General features: G+C 41.2%; 1 protein-coding gene across 3 annotated transcripts in view; it reads left to right on the forward strand.

The window, feature by feature from the left end:
• The window catches only part of KIF16B (kinesin family member 16B), a gene marked incomplete at both ends in the record, with an annotated part of 294,678 nt that overhangs the window by 46,549 nt on the left and 226,253 nt on the right, over positions 1 to 21,876 (forward strand). For all 3 annotated transcript variants that reach the window (XM_079719488.1, XM_079719489.1, XM_079719490.1), the window contains 7 exons: positions 1,353 to 1,450; positions 2,170 to 2,279; positions 4,906 to 5,048; positions 6,525 to 6,693; positions 6,879 to 7,010; positions 8,155 to 8,330; positions 20,718 to 20,783. In XM_079719488.1, the coding sequence (XP_079575614.1) occupies positions 1,353 to 1,450; positions 2,170 to 2,279; positions 4,906 to 5,048; positions 6,525 to 6,693; positions 6,879 to 7,010; positions 8,155 to 8,330; positions 20,718 to 20,783 (894 nt within the window). The remainder of the gene's footprint in view (positions 1 to 1,352; positions 1,451 to 2,169; positions 2,280 to 4,905; positions 5,049 to 6,524; positions 6,694 to 6,878; positions 7,011 to 8,154; positions 8,331 to 20,717; positions 20,784 to 21,876) is intronic.

A 21,876-nucleotide genomic window follows, 5' to 3' on the forward strand; every position in this document is an offset into this window, starting at 1 on the left:
GAGTCTCTTTGGTGGAAAGGTACTACATAAATCCAGTGAATACATAAAAAGTGTTAGAATTATACAGGTTATGTAGAGTCTACATAGCTATAAATATGCTATGTAGAGTTTAGTAGTTATGCTGTATAAATTAAGAACCTTAAAGATATACTTGCCCCAAGATATGGCAGAGGAAGAGCTAGACGTGATTGTAGGAACTTATCCCGTTCTGTGTTTTCTCCAGACCTGGATAGTGCTTGTGTGTTTTACTTTTCTCATGTCATGGTTTTGAAAACTGTTCACTGAGTCTGAGAGGTGCTAGCCTGTTCTAGATATGGGGGGACTAGCAGAGGATGGCTGGGTTTCCTGCTGGCAGGCTCGGTGGTGCCTTGAATGCTACAGGTTCGATGGTTAGTGGAAGAAGTAATGCGTTAAAGGAGGGAGGACAGGTCTTTCCAGATGAAAGCCTTTGAGTGCATGTGTCCTGGCTTCTTAAATCCAGGCATTTTCTTTCCAGGAGAAGAAAATAAATGCTGGGCAATGAATCCTCAATGCTGAGAAGTAGGGAAGAATAAGAGAAGAACAGACAACTTCAAGAGTTTCACATTTCCTTTTACTATTACTTCTCTCTCCCTACTTTCCTACTGTGCCTTTGGAGAAAAAAGTCTTCTCTGAAAATGAAATGTACATGTTGATTCCCTCTTAGCTAGTTTATGTAAGTTCAACAAAGCACTCATAAGTTATAGCTGTTTTTCTCTGACCTTACAGTTGAGTACCATTTGGGTATTCTTTTTTATTTTACTTTTTAAAGTAAGAACAAAAAATATGGTGAAAGGCCCAATTTTTCTTTACAAGAATTGATACTGATTTAATGGTATCAAGGAAAAAACTTCTCCTCAACCTGTGATGATATATATATACATATTTATTTATTTTGGGGATGGGAGATTGGGTGAAAGTAGGGAGGGATTTCAGAAGAAAACATTGAAGCCCTGAAGTCTGGCTTTCTAACGAGAACATTTTTACCTCGTCTTTGGTACCGTTCTGAAGCTCGTCAGCGTGTCAATGCCAACTGAAACGTGAATATTTGAAAGCTAGAGAATAAGTCGTCTTATGTTTGCAAGCCACGATTTACCTGATGAACAGCTGATAACTGTATATTATCATGGTCCCAGCAGGTAGAAATTCGAAAACTCAATCCTCTCATTTCAGAGAGTAGGAAGCAGCCCTGCAGGGGATGAGTGCTGTGCCCTGGGCCCTGGGCCGGGCCTGCAGACCCCTGGAGTCTGAGTCCACCCCAGCCAATTGCAGATGCAATCGTCGGTTGCTTTTATTTCAAGCGACAGCTGAGGCGTCCCTCCTTCCCACTGCAGGGCGATTCTGGCTTAATACCCCGGATCTGCGAAGGGCTCTTCAGTCGGATAAACGAAACCACCAGATGGGATGAGGCGTCTTTTCGAACTGAAGTCAGGTAGGGCCCATGGCCTGAGTAACTGAGTGTGAGCTTGATTTAAGGCACAAGGTGTGGATAAAGCCTTTGGATTCCTTAGGGGAGAGTCTGCCTCTCCCCCTCCTGTGCTGTGCCGGTTGGAAGGCAAGCTTAAAGCCCATACGTGTTCAGTGACTTCCTCGGGTACCATTTGGATTGGGGTTTGGGAGGCCGGTGGAGGCAACCCACCTTGGTCGGAAACTAACGAAGGATGCTCATCTCAAATGGAGTGAGCTTTCGACCTTTCAGTGTATACCCACTTGCCTTATTCTTTTATTTGAATAGGATTTGTGTTATTCTTTATGTTGGTAGGATCACTATAAATCTAGTACTTAAATAAATCTGGGTGGTTGAGGTGTTTTTACCTCCTTGAACTTAACCCTGTGTGGGGAGGCAGTTTCGTCAGTGGTTTGGGGGCAGACGTGGCAATCGGGTTCTCCTGGCTGCCTGACCCCGCAGAGGCTGTGAGGCCTTGGATAGGTTGTTTAAATCACCCTGAGCCTCTCTTGCCTAACCTGTAAAATGGAGATAATAGTAGTACCTACCTCTGGGCTCTTGTAGGGATTAAATGAAATAATCCACGTGAAGTGCTGTACCTGATACATGGTTACCACCCATAAATGTATGTTGCTGCTGTTATTGTTGTTGTTATTAATGTCTGAAATCATCTTACTGAATTCAACTCTATTTGAAATTTTTAGCTACTTAGAAATTTATAATGAACGTGTGAGAGATCTACTTAGACGGAAGTCATCCAAAACCTTCAATTTAAGAGTCCGTGAGCATCCAAAAGAAGGACCTTATGTTGAGGGTAAGAGTGAATGTTTTCACAGCCCTATTCTTCTTGGGAATTTTTGTAAAAATAATAGTTTCAGAGAAAAAAATGTAGGATAATGGCGAGATTTAAAAAATTTATTTTTGGAATCATTATAGTAAAAATTGCATGTGCTGTCACTGCACGATGTTCATTTAATGCGTTTATACTTCACTGGGCATTTGGTGATTTTGTGGGGCTTGCCAGTAGATTTCCTCTGGCTTTAAGAACTCCAGAAACTTGTTTTTTCCAAGTTCCCGGGCATGATAAGCAGCCCTACAGCGTGTCTCTTTAAATGGCCTTGCATTTTAGCAGTGTGTTTTTACTGACCTTAATGGTAACATGATTATAGGGCGACTCTGAGACCTCTCACCTTTGGGAAGATTGTTTGCAGGCTCCTGTGCTGTGTTCTTGGCCTTTGTGTTGTGCTACACTAGTTGTGTCACGGTCCTTTGTGAGGACTGTCCCAGGGAATGATGGGTGAAGGGCTGGCCCTTGCGAATTATTTAAAAAATAGGCTGGACTGAAGGCTGTCTTTGGAATAGAACAGTCAGCTCTACACACTTCTCTGTATACGGCTGCTGAGTTAAGCCTGGCCTGTAAGAATCGCACACAGATCGGCTTTCCTGTGGCTATTGTCATTCCTGTGTGTCTCGCTGGAGGCAAGGCTGCGAACTGGTCATGGATTTAAAGATGTTCCTGTTTCCGTTGTCTTTTTTACCTGGTTATACCGGGTGCACCAACAGGTCCTCATCTGCATTTTAGTAAATTTTCAATTGAACTTTTGCTTTTTAATGTCCAAAGTGAAATGTGTGACTATGTATTTGTTCTGTGGAGCGTGGGATAACTATTATTGTTAATAGTTTTTAGCCTAACTGCCTTCATGTTTTCCCTTTAACTGTCTTATCAGATGTTAAAACATATTACAAAGCTGGGTTTGTGAGGAGACAGAATAATCAAGCAGGGTGAAACATCCAGAATCTGGTGTAGATACTTAATGGGGATTTAGTTTCTAATAAATCTGCTATTCAAACATTGGGGGAATATGGGTTATTAAGCTGTCTAGGAAGAAAAAAAAAGTAAGTTGGTACCGGAGCTCAGTTTTTGTACTAGGGTAAATGGCAAATGGATCAAAGATTTAAATGTAAAAAGTGACATAATGACTGCAAGAAACCCTGGATTACTTTTTTTCCTAGAAATTTGGAGAAGGGAAGCCTTTTAAAATTTTTTACTTAAAATCCAGAGGCCATGAAATAAAAGTGTTAAATTTGAAATGGTGAAACAAAACAAAACAGAAAACCAACTTTACACTTGGCAGAAACACCAGAAGCAAAATAAAAAGACAGTTTACAATGTGGAGGGAATATTTTCAATTCAAGTTTCAGACAAAGGGCTTGTTAAGTCTAATATATAAAGAGCTCCTATAACTTAATAAGGGCAGCTCCAAAACCAAGGAGAAAAATGAACAAAGGATGTGACTAGATTGTCCACAGAAATGGAAATACTGATGAGTTTTAAATGGAGGAAAGAAGGCTCAGCCTCATAATCAGAGAAAAACAAAATAAAAATTCTTCAAGCTAGTATCTTTTAACTGTTCCGGCAGATGTAAGGAACCTGGTAAGACAGTGTTGAGAGACAGTCTTATACCTTGTTACTGCTGGGTGTAAAGTGCCTTTTATGGAGGACAATTTTGCGATATCCATCAAAATTTCAAATGTGCTTTCATCTAGCAATTCCACCTCTTAAGAATTTATTTTGCAGAAATATTCACATATATTCGCAAAAACCGAAATACAAGATTATTTGTAGCTGCGTTACTTGTGTTGGAAGCAAACTCTCAACAACCTCTATAGTCTCAATAGGAGACTGTTGGTTATGGTACATGCATAGAATCGAATGCTGTGCAGCCATAAAAATGAATGAATGGAGGATCACTTTAACTGATACAGAATATTCTTCAATGTATTATTACACAGAAAAAAGCAGGATGCGAAACAATGTGTATGGTATGCTACTATGTATAAAAGGGGAAAAAAAGATGGCTTAATATATATGTAATTGCCTGTATACATATAGGTTATTTCTGGAAGGGTCTGGAGAAGCTAATAATGTTGGGTTGCCTGACAGAAGGGGAAGTTGGGGGTGGGTTATTGGATGGGGGAGGGGGAAGACCCTTTACACAGTATACTTTTTGTAGCCTTTGATTTTAGAACCATATGAATGTTTCCCAACAAGTGAATGGAAAGTTTCTTTAAAAGGGATTTAAAAGAATGTGTGTTTTGCATGGAGATAGTGTTTATATTTCCCTGGCTACGATTAGTGCTAATGAGGTTGATGAAGATAGCTCACAGTTATCCTAAATACCATATGCGATAGGTATGCGTTATCAGAATTGGTGACCGACGCTCCGTGAGGTTAAGTGACTTGTTCACAACCGTGAAAGTCCACTAGTCAGCCGCAGAGCCTGGACTTGACCCCAGACAGCCCAGCTCCTGAGTCTGCGTTATAAACCACCACAGATTTCTACAGTCATGTATTATTTCATAGAGGTACATTTCTTCTTCCATTTACTAGATACTGGGGAGATTTCTTCACCCCCTGCCTTTTTTTTTTTTTTTTTTAGATTTATCCAAACATTTAGTACAGAATTACGGTGATGTCGAAGAGCTTATGGATGCAGGAAACATCAATCGGACCACCGCCGCCACAGGGATGAATGATGTCAGCAGCAGGTCTCACGCCATCTTCACCATCAAGTTCACGCAGGTGAGGGCAGCTGTGGGGAGGGCTGGCTCTGTCCCTGAGGGCTTTCCCTGCTGATTGGCACCAGCTGAGGACCGATCTGTGGTGAGCCAGGAGAAGCAGAGGCGGCCGACTGCCGTTTTCTTGTTCATTAGACTTGAACGTGTGCTGTGTGCTGATTTCTCCGCGGTTACATTCGAAATGCAACCTGATGGATACCCGTAAGAAATATTTAGCAGGCTTCTGCCATGTGCTAGACATTAAAAAACTTGCTTTGTGCTTAATTAAGTCAAAGTTTTCATTGTTGCCAGCTCTGTGGGAGATAACGGGGTTGCCAGTCAGAGCAGCTGGAGGCCGAGGTAACTCATCATGGTCCATTATGGCTCTGTGGACCGCAGTGCTGCTTGTGATTATTAGAGTGATATTAAAGGACAAGGGACGTCTTTAAGTGTTAATGTAGGAATTCATTATGATCTGGAGGTGGAGCACATTTTGAATGTGTGTGTAAATGACTCAGGGCAAATACGTTAACACCGAGACCGGTGGAACGGATGAACATAAAGGTGTTGGGTCCTCTCAGTGCTTCGCACTTGTTAGGAGTTTGGAGAGGACCTGGCCTGTATTAACCATTGAACACATCAGATAGAAAAACTTAACCTTTCATTAATGAGGAGGCTCAGGGAGCAAAGAAGATGAAAAAATTCTCTAGGATCAGTCGGAACAACTCCTGATAAATTTTCTACAGATTTGCCTTTCTTTAGACCTTTTCTTTTGATTTACTGTAGTTTACTGGTTTTTTCCTCCTGTTTTCTGGTTAATGTGGATTAGGATGTGGCCGTCCCTAGTTTCTAAGAGGCTTGCTGTTCGATCACAATATGGTAATTTCTTTTTGGCGTTTTGGTTCAGACTGTAAAACGTAGGTTAAAAGTCTTTGGGAAAGTAAAATTTCGGTAGAATTCAGAATCAAGGAATACAGAATCTAAGATTTTCACTATTTTATAATTGTGAAACAAATCGAATTTTAACATTGAATAATGGTTGAGTGATCTTTCAGGTAATTGTCTATATTTATCATATTTTGGAAAGCCATTGTGCTTGTAATGTTGCAGATTTTAGATGAGAACAAAACTAATTATTTGTTTACTTATATTTTTCTTTGTGGAATGCCCCTCAGGGCCTAGTTTCCTCATCTGCCATGGTCAGACTCAACCCTTTTGAGAATGACAGTGATTTGGGTAATGGAATCCGTAGTTGTTCAGAAAGTTTAGGAATCACATATGGTAGGCTTCTCTTGTATTCCATTTAATTTTTGTAATCAGGAAGAAGGCCAATGAAACAACAAAATTAAAATAAAAAATCTACCCTGAGAGATCACAGTGAGGAGTGGAAAATAATTAGAATTCGTGTTATAAACACATAAAACATAAAAAATGTTATATAAACATATAAACATTGGGGCTCTTTATACCTCTTCCACTTTGCTTTTCTATTTCACCACAGGCAAAATTTGATTCTGAAATGCCATGTGAAACCGTGAGTAAGATCCACTTAGTCGATCTTGCCGGAAGTGAGCGGGCAGATGCCACTGGTGCCACCGGGGTCCGGCTGAAGGAAGGGGGGAACATCAACAAATCCCTCGTGACTCTGGGAAATGTCATTTCTGCCTTAGGTGGGTTCATACTTGTCTGCTGCCTCTTCTCGTTCTTGGTGGTGTCATAGTAGCGCGGAGCACTTAGGTTTAATGTTTGTGTCACAAACCGGAGTAATAGCCTCGAGGTTTTTTGAAGCCGAATTAGAGGAAAAAATCTTTAATGATTGTCTTTAACTTCCCCCCCTTTTCTTTTTCTCCTACAGCTGATTTATCTCAGGATGCAGCAAACCCTCTTGTAAAGAAGAAGCAAGTTTTTGTGCCTTACAGGGATTCTGTTTTGACTTGGTTGTTAAAAGATAGCCTTGGAGGAAACTCTAAAACTATCATGATTGCCAGTAAGAATTTTAAGTTCTTTTTCTTCAGCATACAGTGTTTCGTGTGAATTAACTATAACTACTGAAGTTTAAAGTGTCTCATTAGGAAATAGCACCTTTTTATTAAAAAAAGAAAAAGTTTTTCTGTTCTGAAGAAAAGCACCTACTGTGATCCAGTCTACAGGATTGTATTATTGACTCTTTTTCCCTCTTCCTAGTTACATTAACTTGTCGTGTTCTTGGTTATGCAAGCCGATGTCCATGCGGAATGATTCTTAGCTTTGCTGAAAGAACAGGACAGAAACTTCTAACGCTGCTAACTCGTGGGAGAAAATCATTGTAGGGACATAGAGTAAAAATAACCCCACTTTGTTTTTTTCTATTTCAAAGCAGAAAATATGGAATTTAAAATTAAGAATCGAGAGGAAAAAGCCCAGTAAATCTAGCAAATAATAACAGTGATATATGTCTATCTTTTCACTAATTAACAGGAAGAAGCAGAAAAGAGGGAAAAAATGTGCAAAGGGGAGGTAACTGTTGAGGAGAACTCAGAAATGCTTTCCCTCCTAACCACGCCCCTGCCCCGACACCTCTCCATGTCCCCGTGTCTCCCTACACCCATGCCATGGAGTCCCTGTGGAGGCAAGGGCTCTACCTGGGGGTATGCACCCCAGATGTGGTTGTGTAGTCACTTAAGCCCGGAAGTTTGTCGGGGTTTGGGTGTGATTGATTAACCAGAGCTTTAGGCAGAAAAGAATTAGCTGATCTACTGACTCTTTTAAAAAATTATCGTGCTCTGGAGTTTTACAGGTGGTAGGTTTTGCCAGAACTTTTAAAAGGATTTAAATTTCTACTTTACATTGGAAGCGTACATAGTTTTGAAATCCTCTTCTTATATTTTCAACGGAGAAAACTCCCTAAGTTGCAGAGGAGATTTGGTTAGATGGCTGATTCTAAACTTAAAAAGAGCGAAATGGCATTTAATTTGGTATAGTGAGCACTTTTCCTATGAGTCCTAGATAATTTTTAATATTCATGACTGTGGCAATGACTATTTAGTCTATCCAATGACCTGGGGTTAATCTGACTTTTAAATTACAAACCAACTTTGTGTTAAATGAAACGGAGCACCGGATAAATTACTTTTTGAATTCATTCTTCACAGCCATTTCACCTGCTGATGTCAATTATGGAGAAACCCTAAGTACTCTTCGCTATGCAAATAGAGCCAAAAACATCATCAACAAGCCTACCATTAATGAGGACGCCAACGTCAAGCTCATCCGTGAGCTGCGAGCCGAAATAGCCAGGCTGAAAATGCTGCTTGCTCAAGGGAATCAGGTTGGCTTTTTCTGAGACTTATGGGTAATTTTCTTTGAGTAATGGCACTAATTTCTAGACCTTAACGAGGCACTTGTCTCCGTGGTTGTATTGATTTGAGTAAATAAGTGCTAAGTAAAGCTTTGAATGAGTTCGCCAGCCTCTCCTTTACAGCACACTCCCGTTGGCCTTTGCATTCATTATGTGCTCCGTGTGTAAGATTTTATCCACTAAACCCAAAATGATTAACTATCTAATAGTTATCAATTATGGATGGAAATTTAGCATGCAATAGGATTAGCAACATAATCTCCATTAGTGGAAGGAAATCGAGGGGCTTGAGTAATGTTTAAGATTCTACCCAAGCATTTTATGACTTGAAAATGTATTTTAACAGAATGAAAGACTCGTTTGAGCACCTTCCTGAATCTCTGTTTTGTATTGCCTGTTATAGAAGTGGTTATGGTGATACAGGGACACGTGTGACATCCCTGTGGCCTGGCTCAGGCGATTTCCCTGGGCCTTTGCTTGATTGTTGAAACTGCCTCACTTCAGGATCTCTTGGGGTTTTCATGAAGGAGCCTTGCCCTTTTGTGTTTTTCACAGAAAACTTCCTTATAATCTGCATGGTGCACGTACCGACCTGCATTCTGTGCTCATAGTGTGGTCCGTGCTGTTAGGTTTGGATACTGTTGTGAGAATCAAGGAGCACTTTTCATTTATTTATTTTTAATTCTATTTATTTATCTGTTTTTTCCCTGTTCAAACTTTATTCTTTTTTTTAAATTTTAATTTAAAAATTTTATTTATTTATTTATTTATTTTCGTCTGCGTTGGGTCTTCGTTGCTGTGCGTGGGCTTTCTCTAGTTGTGGCGAGCGGGGGCTACTCTTCGTTGTGGTGTGTGGGCTTCTCATTGCGGTGGCTTCTCGTTGTGGAGCATGGGCTCTAGGCACGCGGGCTTCAGTAGTTGCGGCACGTGGGCTCAGTAGTTGTGGCTCGCGGGCTTTAGAGCGCAGGCTCAGTAGTTGTGACGCACGGGCTTAGTTGCTCCGCGGCATGTGACATCTTCCTGGACCAGGGCTTGAACCCATGTCCCCTGCATCGGCAGGCAGATTCTTAACCACTGCACCACCAGGGAAGTCCCTTAATTTTAACTTTTATTGGAGTATAGTTGCTTTACAGTGTTGTGTTAGTGTCTGCTGTGCAGCAAAGTGAATCAGTTATATGTATACATGTATCCCCTCTTTTTTAGATTTCCTTCCCGTTTAGGTCACCACAGAGCATTGAGAGTTCCCTGTGCTGTACAACAGGTTCTCGTTAGTTATCTGTTTTATACATAGTAGTGTATATGTGTCAGTCCCAATCTCCCAGTTCATCCCATCCTCCCCCATTTGGTATCCACACATTTGTTCTCTACATCTCTGTCTCTATTTCTGCTTTGCAAATAAGTTCATTTGTACCATTTTTCTAGATTCCAAGGAGCACTTTTTAAAACGTTTGAGTTAGGGAGTTCCCTGGCGGTCCAGTGGTCAGGATTCGGTGCTTTCACTATTGTGGCCCTGGTTCAGTCCTGGTTGCGGAATTAAGATCCCATAAGTTACATGGTGTGGCAAAAAACAAGAAAAAAAGAAAATTTAGGTTAAATTGGAGTTAGAAATAAACAAAGATACAGTTCTTCCCATTTTCCTAACCCATGAATGGATGTCTGAAGTGTATCATTAAAAAAACCCAAAGCTTTTCTTTAAATGCACACTGCTCTCTCCAGAGCAGCTTTCCCTTCAGGAAAATATGGCCCTCGAAGTCCTTGACATCCCGTGAGTGGTTTGACCTGTGAGAATATCGACAGGCCGAGAACCTTGCTGAGTTTCCTGAGTCCTGAAACACACCCAGCAGTGCTGTCCCGTAAGCTGGTGGACTGCAGTAGGCCAGGAGTTGCTCTGCACCTAAAAATATCTCCACGTACATTGTACTTTTTTTTTTTTTTATGCGGTACGCGGGCCTCTCACTGTTGTGGCCTCTCCTGTTGCGGAGCACAGGCTCCAGATGCGCAGGCTCAGCGGCCATGGCTCGCGGGCCCAGCCGCTCCGTGGCATGTGGGATCTTCCTGAACCGGGACACGAACCTGTGTCCCCTGCATCGGCAGGCGGACTCTCAACCACTGCGCCACCAGGGAAGCCCCCATTGTACTTTTTGATGTGGAGCTTTCCCGTGTGTGAAAAGAAACTGTCAGCACAAAGAGTCCAGCTGCACGTGATGTTGTCAGGCTTGAATCACTTATGACACGAGCCACAATCGTCATTTTTATTTATACCCCTTGTTACTGGGATCTTTTTTCAATGTTTTAACAACATTTATCTGAAGTAAATGTATAAGGATCATCCAGACTACTACATGTGAAGGGAAGTACTTGGAAAATTCTTGGTTTAACTTCTTGTGCTTAATATGTTAATAAATTATGAGAAAAGAAAGATCAGCCTTTTAAAATTAAACTGAGGAAATCCTCGAAAGGAGCTTTATCACATGGACAGAAAAACTTTATTAAAACTTTTACACATTCTGTCTGAGGAACGTCTTCAGAGGTGTTGTATATGCCAGTTGCCTTATACTTTGTGATCTTTTGTTGTCTTGTTTCTTTCATAGCCAAAGACCACCACAGTCATTAAAGGATTATTTTTGTTACTGTAGTTTTGGGGGTGAGGATGGAAAAGATAGTTGTCTGTTTTAGGATAAACTGAAGATAAAATTCTTTGATAAATTTAATACATTACAATAAAAACAAGAGTCCAATTTAAAATAATTTATCACACCGTGAAGCTAAAAATTGTTGTGAGACAATACAGGCTTATCCAAAATTAATTAAATTTGTGATGCCCAATAAAATAAGCAAGTGTTTTTTTTTTTTTAATAAAGGTAACATTCACAAGTTTCTTATTTATTTATTTATTTATTGGCTGCGTTGGGTCTTTGTTGTTGCGCATGGGCTTTCTCTAGTTGTGGTGAGCGGGGGCTACTCTTTGTTGCGGTGCGTGGGCTTCTTATTGTGGTGGCTTCTCTTGTTGCAGAGCACGGGCTTCTAGGCGTGTGGGCTCTAGAGCGCAGGTTCAGTGGTTGTGGCGCATGGGCTTAGTTGCACTGCGGCATGTGGGATCTTCCCGGACCAGGGCTTGAACTCATGTCCCCTGCATTGGCAGGTGGATTCTTAACCACTGTGCCACCAGGAAAGTCCAGCAGGTGTCCTTAAGTGTAAATTTTTCTAGTGACATTGCTCTATTCCCACAATATCCTATTCCAGATGCTGCCATGATTCACTGAAAATGCTACTCATATCAGAGTTCTATTTCGGGGTTATTTGTTTAAGTACAGGCAAATAAAAGCTCCTACTTTTAATAATTTTATTTTCCTATGCAGAATGCCATGTGTATCAGAGTTTCAAAGCACAATTTAAGTACGGCAAAAGATTCTGACACGTATTTGCTTCTCCTACTACGTAGATTACAGACATACAGATATATATGTAGTGGTTTGTATTCACACATATATGTATATATACATACATGTGAACTCTTCATTGAAGAATTATACATATTATAAGTACACGTATCAGTGAACTTCCACAAGCCGCATTCACCCATCTAACCTGCATTCCATCAAGAAATAGAGCGTTACCAGCGCCCTAGAAACTCCTCTTCATGTTCCTTTCCCAGTACTGCCTGCCCTTCCCCTCGAGGGTAACCTCTCTCCTGACTTCTTAAGGCAGAGGTTGGTTTTCAGTTTTGCCTATTTTTGTTCTGCATATACATGTAATCATGTCGTATATACTCTTGCTCTCACTTTTACATAAGATCAAATGTATGGAATTTAAAAACATAGGCAGGGAGATTGGTTCAAGATGGCAGAGTAGAGGATGTTCTCTCACTCCCTCTTGCCAGAGCACCAGAAGCACAACTAACTGCTGAACAACCATCGACAGGAAGACACTGGAACTCACCAAAAGAGATACCCCACATCCAAAGACAAAGGAGAAGCCACAGTGAGATGGTACGAGAGGCACAATCACAAGAAAATCAAGTCCCATAACTGCTGGGTGGGTGACTCACAGACTGGAGAACACTTATACCACAGAAGTCCACCCACTGGAGTGAAGGTTCTGAGCCCCATGTCAGGCTTCCCAACCTGGGGATCCGGCAACGGGAGGAGGAATTCCTAGAGAATCGGACTTTGAAGGTTACTGGGATTTGATTGCAGGACTTCGACAGGACGGGGGGAAACAGAGACTCCACTCTTGGAGGGCACACACAAAGTAGTATGCACGTCGGGACCCAGGGGAAGGAGCAGTGACCCCATAGCAGGCTGAACCAGACCTACCTGCTAGTGCTGGAGGGTCTGCTGCAGAGGTGGGGGTTGGCTGTGTCTCATGGTGAGGACAAGGACACTGGCAGCAGAAATTCTGGGAAGTTCTCCTTGGCGTGAGCCCTCCCAGAGAAGACTCAAATCAATAAAATTAGAAATGAAAAAGGAGAAGTTACAACAGACACCGCAGAAATGCAAAGCATCCCAAGAGACTACTACAGGCAACTCTGTACCAATAAAATGGACAACCTGGAAGAAATGGACAAATTCTTAGAAAGGTATAACCTTCCAAGACTGAACCTGGAAGAAACAGAAAATATGAACAGACCAATCACAAGTAATGAAATTGAAACTGTGATTAAGAATCTTCCAACAAACAAAAGTCCAGGACCAGATGGCTTCACAGGTGAATTCTATCAAACATTTAGAGAAGACCTAACACCATCCTTCTCAAACTCTTCCAAAAAATTGCAGAGGAAGGAACACTCCCAAACTCATTCTATGAGGCCACCATCACCCTGATACCAAAACCAGACAGAGACACTACAAAAAAAGAAAATTACAGACCAATATCACTGATGAATATAGATGCAAAAATCCTCAACAAAATACTAGCAAACAGATTCCAACAACACATTAAAAGGATCATACACCATGATCAAGTGGGATTTATCCCAGGGATGCAAGGATTCTTTAATATATGCAAATCAATCAATGTGATACACCATATTAACAAATTGAAGAATGAAAACCGTATGGTCCTCTCAATAGATGCAGAAAAAGCTTTGACAAAATTCAACACCCATTTATGATAAAAACCCTCCAGAAAGTGGGCATAGAGGGAACCTACCTCAACATAATAAAGGCCATATACGACAACCCCAGAGCAAACATCATTCTCAATGGTGAAAAACTGAAAGAATTTCCTCTAAGATCAGGAAGAAGACAAGGATGTCCACTCTCACCACTATTATTCAACATAGTTTTGGAAGTCCTAGCCATGGCAATCAGAGAAGAAAAAGAAATAAGAGGAATACAAATTGGAAAAGAAGAGGTAAAACTGTCACTGTTTGCAGATGACATGATATTATACATAGAGAATCCTAAAGATGCCACCAGAAAACTACTAGAGCTAATCAATGAATTTGGTAAAGTTGCAGGATACAAAATTAATGCACAGAAATCTCTTGCATTCCTAAACACTAATGATGAAAAATCTGAAAGAGAAATTAGGAAACACTTCCATTTACCACTGCAACAAAAATAATAAAATACTTAGGAGTAAATCTACCTAGGGAGACAAATGACCTGTATGCAGAAAACTATTAAGACACTGATGAAAGAAATTAAAGGTGATACCAACAGATGGAGAGATACACCATGTTCTTGGATTGGAAGAATCAATATTGTGAAAGTTACTGTATTACCCAAAGCAATCTACAGATTCAATGCAATCCCTTTCAAATTACCAGTGGCATTTTTTACAGAACTAGAACAAAGAATCTTAAAATTTGTATGGAGACACAAAAAACCCCGAATAGCCAAAGCAGTCTTGAGGGAAAAAAACAGAGCTGGAGGAATCAAACTCCCTTACTTCAGACTATACTACAACGCTACAGTAATCAAGACATTATGGTACTGGCACAAAAACAGATATAGATCAATGGAACAGTATAGAAAGCCCAGAGATAAACCCATACACCTATGGTCAACTAATCTATGACAAAGGAGGCAAGGATATACAATGGAGAAAAGACAGTCTCTTCAGTAAGGGGTGCTGGGAGAACTGGACAGCTACATGTAAAAGAATGAAATTAGAACACTCCCTAACACCATACACAAAAATAAACTCAAAATGGATTAGAGACCTAAATGTAAGACCGGACAGTATAAAACTGTTAGAGGTAAACATAGGAAGAACACTCTGACATAAATCACAGCAAGATCTTTTTTGATCCACCTCCTAGAGTAATGGAAATAAAAACAAAAATAAACAAATGGGACCTACTGAAACTTAAAAGCTTTTGCAAAGCAAAGGAAACTACAAGCAAGACGAAAAGACAACCCTCAGAATGGGAGAAAATATTTGCAAAGGAATCAACGGACAAAGGATTAATCTCCAAAATATATAAACAGCTCATGCAGGTCAAATGAAGAAAACAACCCAATCCAAAAATGGGCAGAAGACCTAAATAGACATTTCTCCAAAGAAGACATACAGATGGCCAAGAGGCACATGAAAAGCTGCTCAACATCACTAATGATTAGAGAAATGCAAACCAAAACTACAATGAGGTATCACCGCACACCGGTTAGGATGGGCATCATCAGAAAATCTACAAACAACAAATGCTGGAGAGGGTGGGGAGAAAAGGTTACCCTCTTGCACTGTTGGTGGGAATGTAAATTGATACAGCCACTATGGAGAGCAGTATGGAGGTTCCTTAAAAAACTAAAAGTAGAATTACCATATGACCCAGCAATCTTACTACTGGGCATATACCCAGGGAAAACCATAATTGTAAAAGACACATGCACCCCAGTGTTCACTGCAGCACTATTTACAATAGCCAGTTCCTGGAAGTAATCTAAATGCCCATCGACAGATGAATGGATAAAGAAGATGTGGTACATATATACAATGGAAGATTACTCAGCCATAAAACGGAACGAAATTGCCTCATTTGTAGAGACGTGGATGGATCTAGAGACTGTCACACAGAGTGAAGTAAGTCAGAAAGAGAAAAACAAATATCGTATATTAGCACATACATGTGGAACCTAGAAAAATGGTACAGATGAACCAGTTTGCAGGGCAGAAATTGAGGCACAGATGTAGAGAACAAACGTATGGACAGCAAGCGGGGAAAGTGGCTGGGGGGGTGGTGCTGTGATGAATTGGGAGACTGGGATTGACATATATACACAAATATGTATAAAATGGATAACTAGTAAGAACCTGCTGTGTAAAAAAATAAAATTCAAAAAAATAAAGAAACCAATGGAAAAAAAACCTGTTCATTACTACTAGTCATTAAGGAAATGCAAATTAAAACCACAATGAAACACCATTACACACCTATGAGAATGGCTAAAATTCAAAAAGCACTCACACTTGGCAAAGTGCTGATGGGGTTGGAGAGCAAATATACATTGCTGCCGGGAGTGCGAAATGGTGCAGCCACTCTGGAGAACAGTTTGGCAGTTTCTTACCAAGTAAATGTACACTCACCATATGACCCATCAGTCCCTCTCTTGGGTGTTTACACTAGAAAAGTGAAATTTTTAGTTCACACAGAAATGTCACACACTGGAAACAATCCAAATGTCCCTCCAGTGGTGCATGAGTAAATAAACTGTGGTATATCCATACCATGGAATAAGTCAGCGATAAAAATGAAAGAACTGCTATTGATACACCAGTAACTTGGATGAATCTCAAAGGCTTTATGCTGAGAAAAAGAAGCCAATGTCAGAAGATCCATTTATGTGACGTTCTCATAAAGCTTAGGGATAGTGGACGGATCAGGAGTTTCCAGAAGTTAGGGGTGGGAAGAGGTTGTGACAGCAAAAAGAGCATGAGGGGAGGTTTCTGGACTGGGAGAATTGTTTTGCGTTCTGATTGTAGTGGTGGCTGCGTGAATCTAGACCTGTGTTAAAATTCATTGCATTGTATACCAAAAAGTCAATGTTACTGTATGATAATTTTTTTAAAGTAAAAGAAAACCAATTTTAATGAGTTGGAATTTAGTTGAATATGAAGCCTCATAGAATTTGCCATCTCTGTTTCTGTTGAATATAAAAAATTTTGAGCTGCTGAGTATAAAAAATTTTGAATAAAAATATTTTTGGTGTATTTAAAAAAACCCAAAAACCCAAAAAAAACCACATAGGCATAGGAAACCCAAGGGTTGCAGACGTACTAGGGTGCTGGCCCATGATGAGGGCTGGGGAGGTGACAGGGTACAGGCAGCAGGGTTGCAGGACAGAGGGGGAAAAAAAGGAAAGTGAGAACAATGACAAATTGAAGGGCCTGCGTGGGCCGGTGGAGTGTGCTGTGCGGTGAACAGTAGTGAACAAGTTACATCTGAGACCGTTTGTGTGATTCATCCACGTTGGTACATGGAGTTGTAGATCCATTTATGATCATTGCTGTATTGGATTCCATCATACAAGTATGTCCCAACTCATCTGTTCTATTTTTGATGGGCTTTTTGGGGCTATTAGTGCTGCTTTGGACTTTCTTCTGCCTGTCTTTTCAAGAATGTCCAGATGCATTTCTGTTAGGCTTATACCTCAGAGTGGAGTTGGTGTGTCAGAAAGGGTACATTATGTTCGGTTTTAGTAGATACTGCCAAATAATGTTTAAAAGTTGTTATACCAACTTATATTAGTATATGAAAATGCCGGTTCTAGTTGCTCCAGGTCCTTGCCAGTACTTGGTATTGTCTATTTTTCATCGTAGCCACTCTGTTGGAGCATCATGGTATCACAGAATGACTAGTTTGCACTCTTCAGATGATTCATGAAGTCGAGCATTTGGATATCTTGTCTTTTCACATGTCCTCTTTTGTTGTATTTCAAAGCAGACTGCTGCTTTGAATTTGGCACAGAGAAAATGTTAACTCTTCCCTCTTGAATGTGTCTGAAGATAACAAGAAAATTAAACAGTATAGAAATGAAATAAGCAAGAACAGTCCGGGAAACAAAGACCACAAGTGAGCAAGAGGAGGTGGAAGGATGGTGGATTTCTCACTGTGTAGCCGGAGTCGCAGATAAACTTCAAATAATAGCCGGATAATAGAAATGTCATTACGTGTAAACTTTTAAGATAGGTACATCTCAGAGAGGGTCACAGTCAAAGCAGGTGATACTGTGTGTGTGAGAATGGGCAAAGGCCTACCAGGTAATTCAGGGGGAGAGAGAACAGTGCAGAAACAGCCTGATGTGAGCCTTAGAAAAAGCACTTTATCATGACAGAGAGTGCAATTCATAATTAAAATCAAATAGGAAGTCAGCTTTCATAAAAGAAAAAAAACCCAACACGACTGTAGGAAATGGCAGGAGACAGAGACCACACACTCGCCACGGGGAACGTTAACTTCTCTGTCTCATTCCGTGAGTGCTCACCGGGCCAAGAATAAGTGAGGACGTAGCACATTTACGTGACATTGTGGAAATTTGCTCTAATCAGTACAAACCAGGAGAAAAGATTGCCGACTCATACAACAAAAGACTACTTTCCTTATTATGAAAAGAGCTTCTATTAAAAAAAAAAAAAGATCACAACCTGACAGAAAAATGAACAAAGAATATGAGCGTAGTTCATAGAAAACAGAGTTCGAAATGGCTTCTAAACATGTGAACGTGTGCTTACTGTCATTTGCAATACGGTCAGTGCAGATCTGAAGCAATGAGTATATTCACGCACGTAGATACGGAGAGCATCATCAAGCTCTGTCTTTTACTGCATGGACATTACACCTCAAGGAGATGTCCTTTCCACCCATCAGCTGGGCAGAGATAAAACACTTGATCGCCCAGTGTGTGGGCACAGGTGGGAGCCGTGAGGTGGCTGCCTGTTGGTGGTGTTGATGTTGCTGACGTTCTGATGTAGTTTTCCTGTTGGTTTAACACAGGAACTTATTTAATCTGAGTATTATTTAATCCTGAACATTTGTCTTCTAAACAGACACCTTGAAAGGAATAATTTCATTGGAAATGGTTTAGTGTTACTAAAGATGTCTTTTAAAAGGACTTAGGTAGGTCTTTCTTTGCATGTGCCCCAAAATAGTCGTCTGTATATGTACATTGAGTCAGTGATTGTCTCCCGAGCTGATGATAATGGTCAGAATGTCTCGGCTCTGATTATAGATGAAAAACCCTAACAGCGGTGTCTGTACAATTAGCATTGTTATAAAGGGGTTACTAATTGTTCTGAAAATTGTCAACCATCTAATAAGCAATGCAGTCATAATAACACCTGCCACCGGTGCTTCTTCAGTGGAAAACATTTATGGAGTACCACCTGTGTACAAGATGACCCTCGAGGTGCAGTGGGGCGGGGGTGCGTTGTGGTGATGAGTTAACGCAGCTCTTTTTTTTTTTTTTTTTTTTTTTTTGCGGTACGTGGGTCTCTCACTGTTGTGGCCTCTCCCGTTGCGGAGCACAGGCTCCGGCCGCGCAGGCCCAGCGGCCGTGGCTCACGGGCCCAGCCGCTCTGCGGCATGTGGGATCTTCCCGGACCGGGGCACGAACCCGTGTCCCCTGCATCGGCAGGCGGATTCTCAACCACTGTGCCACCAGGGAAGCCCAACGCAGCTCTTTCCCTTCACTCAGGATGACTTTCCTTTACTAAGGGTTAACTAGCTGGCCTCCTTCTCTGTAAACCAGGTAAAAGTGGGACGCCAGCTTCATCACCAGACAGCATCTCTAATGATAACAGTGACCCCTAACAGGTGAATTGCAGCTGCATGAGGATGAACTGTTCGTAAACCCCTGTGAGAAACCGCAGCTCGGGGTTTCCCCGTGGGTGATGACTCTTGTTACTGGGTTTGTCCCTGGTGGGTCCTGGAGGTTGTGCCCCTGGTGTTGTTACAAGAGACGCTACCTCCTGTGGGGCCTGGGCTTCTCAGCCAAGGTGGGCACCATGTGCCCGTTTGAACCTGGACCCCTCAGGAGGGTCAAAGGCAGTAGCTCCTCGGCTCGGCTGGGACCTTGCTCTTCCTGCCGCAGCTCTGCTTCCTGCCCAGCAGACGGATGCCAAGCATGGCCTACCGTGTCCTGTGAGTCTGAATGTTTAACTGAGCCTAAGATGACCACCTCATGGGTTATATTTGTTTGAATAGAAATTGAAAAGTAAATAATAATGAAAAAAATGTGACAGCCTCTGCGAAGGACACCTTGGCAATTAAAAAAAATCATACATATAGATGACTCACACATGCCCTTCTAGGAGTTTGCTCTCTTGATACACAGCCACACATACTGTAGGCAACTGGTGTAAGATGGTCACTGTAGCTTCGCCCGTAAAGCAGAAGATGAGAAAAAACTGCATGTCCATTAAAAGGAAGGTACGGACATAAATTGTAGCATAGCCACACCATGGAGTATTCTACAGTGGAATTGGAATTGTTAGAAAGAATCAAGTGGACTGACTTGTACTGAATTTTCCCCAAGATAGTTTGTGAAGTGAAAAAGGCAATATTCACAAGAGTGTCCATGCTGTTGATGTTTAGAAAAACAACAGAAACATGCTCGCATACGCCCAGAATAGCTGCACATTTACATAGCAGATTGGCTAAGAGAGGTTGCCTGTGGGGTGGGGAGGGAGGGAGGCCCCCTTCCTTTTTTCCTTGTGACATTGTCGGGAGTCCCATGTCCCTGCCTCTCAGGTTATGAGTTACAAAGGCAGTTGGAGTCCCCGTGCAGCCCGCCTGGTTGTGTTGGCCTCTCCCGTCTCTGCCTGCATTGTCCCCCCAGAGCAAACCTGAATTTGATGTTTATCATTCTCATGTCAGTCTTTATACCTTCGCAGCACGGATAGGGAAGTGGACACACAGGTTGTGGTATAGTCATACTGTACGCAGGATGTGATCCAGCGGTGATGATAAAGGAGTTTCATTTGCACGTGTCAATGTGGATGAATCTCAGAAGCCTGTGGTTGGGCAAGACTTATGCTTCTTTCTTTTTGAATGTATACTTTGTATACATTCCAAAAGAGACGACTCCTTCAGGATCTAGGGATTTAGACTGTTTGATTTTGATAAAATTTCAGTATGTTACATGGTTTTCTTTTTCCTTCTCTTTGCTGATTTGTGTTGCAAATGTAGTTTTACCAGGATGCCGTGGTTTTGAATATTATGAGAAATGAAACCCATGGGTTAAAGATTTAGTGATTATTGACACTTTTTGGGGAGGTGTGGGACAATACTTCTTACCTCTGTTTGACAGCTTATTTGGCAAGTTCTGATAATTTACAATATCATGGCTGGGTCCTTCCTCTAGATTACTGATGCTCACTAATTGCTGCTGTCTTTTTTGGTTTACATTGTAGATTGCCCTCTTGGACTCTCCCACAGCCTTAAGCATGGAGGAGAAACTTCAGCAGAATGAAGCCAGAGTAAGTGATACCTTGACTTGTTATTTTTTTAAGAAAATCATAGCTTTCACTATTTTAAGTGCATACTTTTTAGTACTTGCTGTTTGAGACTCATTTTGTTTCTATATGACACTTAACACTCCGCCCGCCCTCACCCCATTTTTAAAGAAGCACAGCAGTTGACTACCTGTGCATTTCATGTTCTCTGTGACTTAATAAATGGGAGTTTTCTGGCACACGATGGTTAACAGCACCTGAGATTCACACGTGGGCCGTCCCACACGGCAGTGAGGCAGCCCCGGCCTTTGGGAGAGGAAGGCTGTGTTCACAGTGGTGGTCCCCATAGCCTTACCACCACCAGCGTGGAGCTTTTTGTCATCCCTTTACTTTCCAGAGGGAAGTGCAGCACTTGGGGAATCACTGAATACTCCGAGTAGATGCTTAGTTGATCTTAAGCGAGGTGGGATTTGAGGCGGGGGGTGGGTGTTCTGGGCTGAAGCCGCTGTTCGTGTGCTGGTGCTTTCTAAAAAATAGTTTCAAGGCTGATCTACTTCTATACTATTTTTGTTTAAAAAAAAAATAACCCTCTGTAAAAGGAGAAACAGCATGAATAACATTTTTGGAGTGGATTTTGTTCACTGTGCTGAATGGTTAAAACAGATTGAGAAAGAAAATTGGATTCTGTTGGTAAAGCTCTTTCAAGAATACACAATATTGAAGATATAAATTGGGTTGTAGTTAGGAACTTGTTGACACTTCCCTGGATAATTATGCTGATTAATTTGCTGATAATAGCATTAGTGAAAACTTTAGTTTCTTAATCCCTATTTTTCTCTTGACATTTTGTATTTTAGTACTTCAGATTCTCATTTTGAGGGCTTTGAAATGTCTGTATAGTCTTAAGTTGTTTCTTACTAATAGTTTTCAGAAATACCTAACAAGTTAATAGAAACCAATAAACGTTTTAATTTGAATGCATTATACCTGCTGGGACAGAAATGACTGCCCCTCTTGTTCATAACATTTTCTAAATTTTCATCTAGTCTTTGCCGACCTCTTAAAATTGTTTGCCATCTGCTTGGCTATAAATCTCATCAACTGGTCCCGTTGTTAG

Source organism: Hyperoodon ampullatus (genome assembly GCF_949752795.1).
Source record: "Hyperoodon ampullatus genome assembly, chromosome: 14".
Classification (NCBI taxonomy): Eukaryota; Metazoa; Chordata; class Mammalia; order Artiodactyla; family Ziphiidae; genus Hyperoodon; species Hyperoodon ampullatus.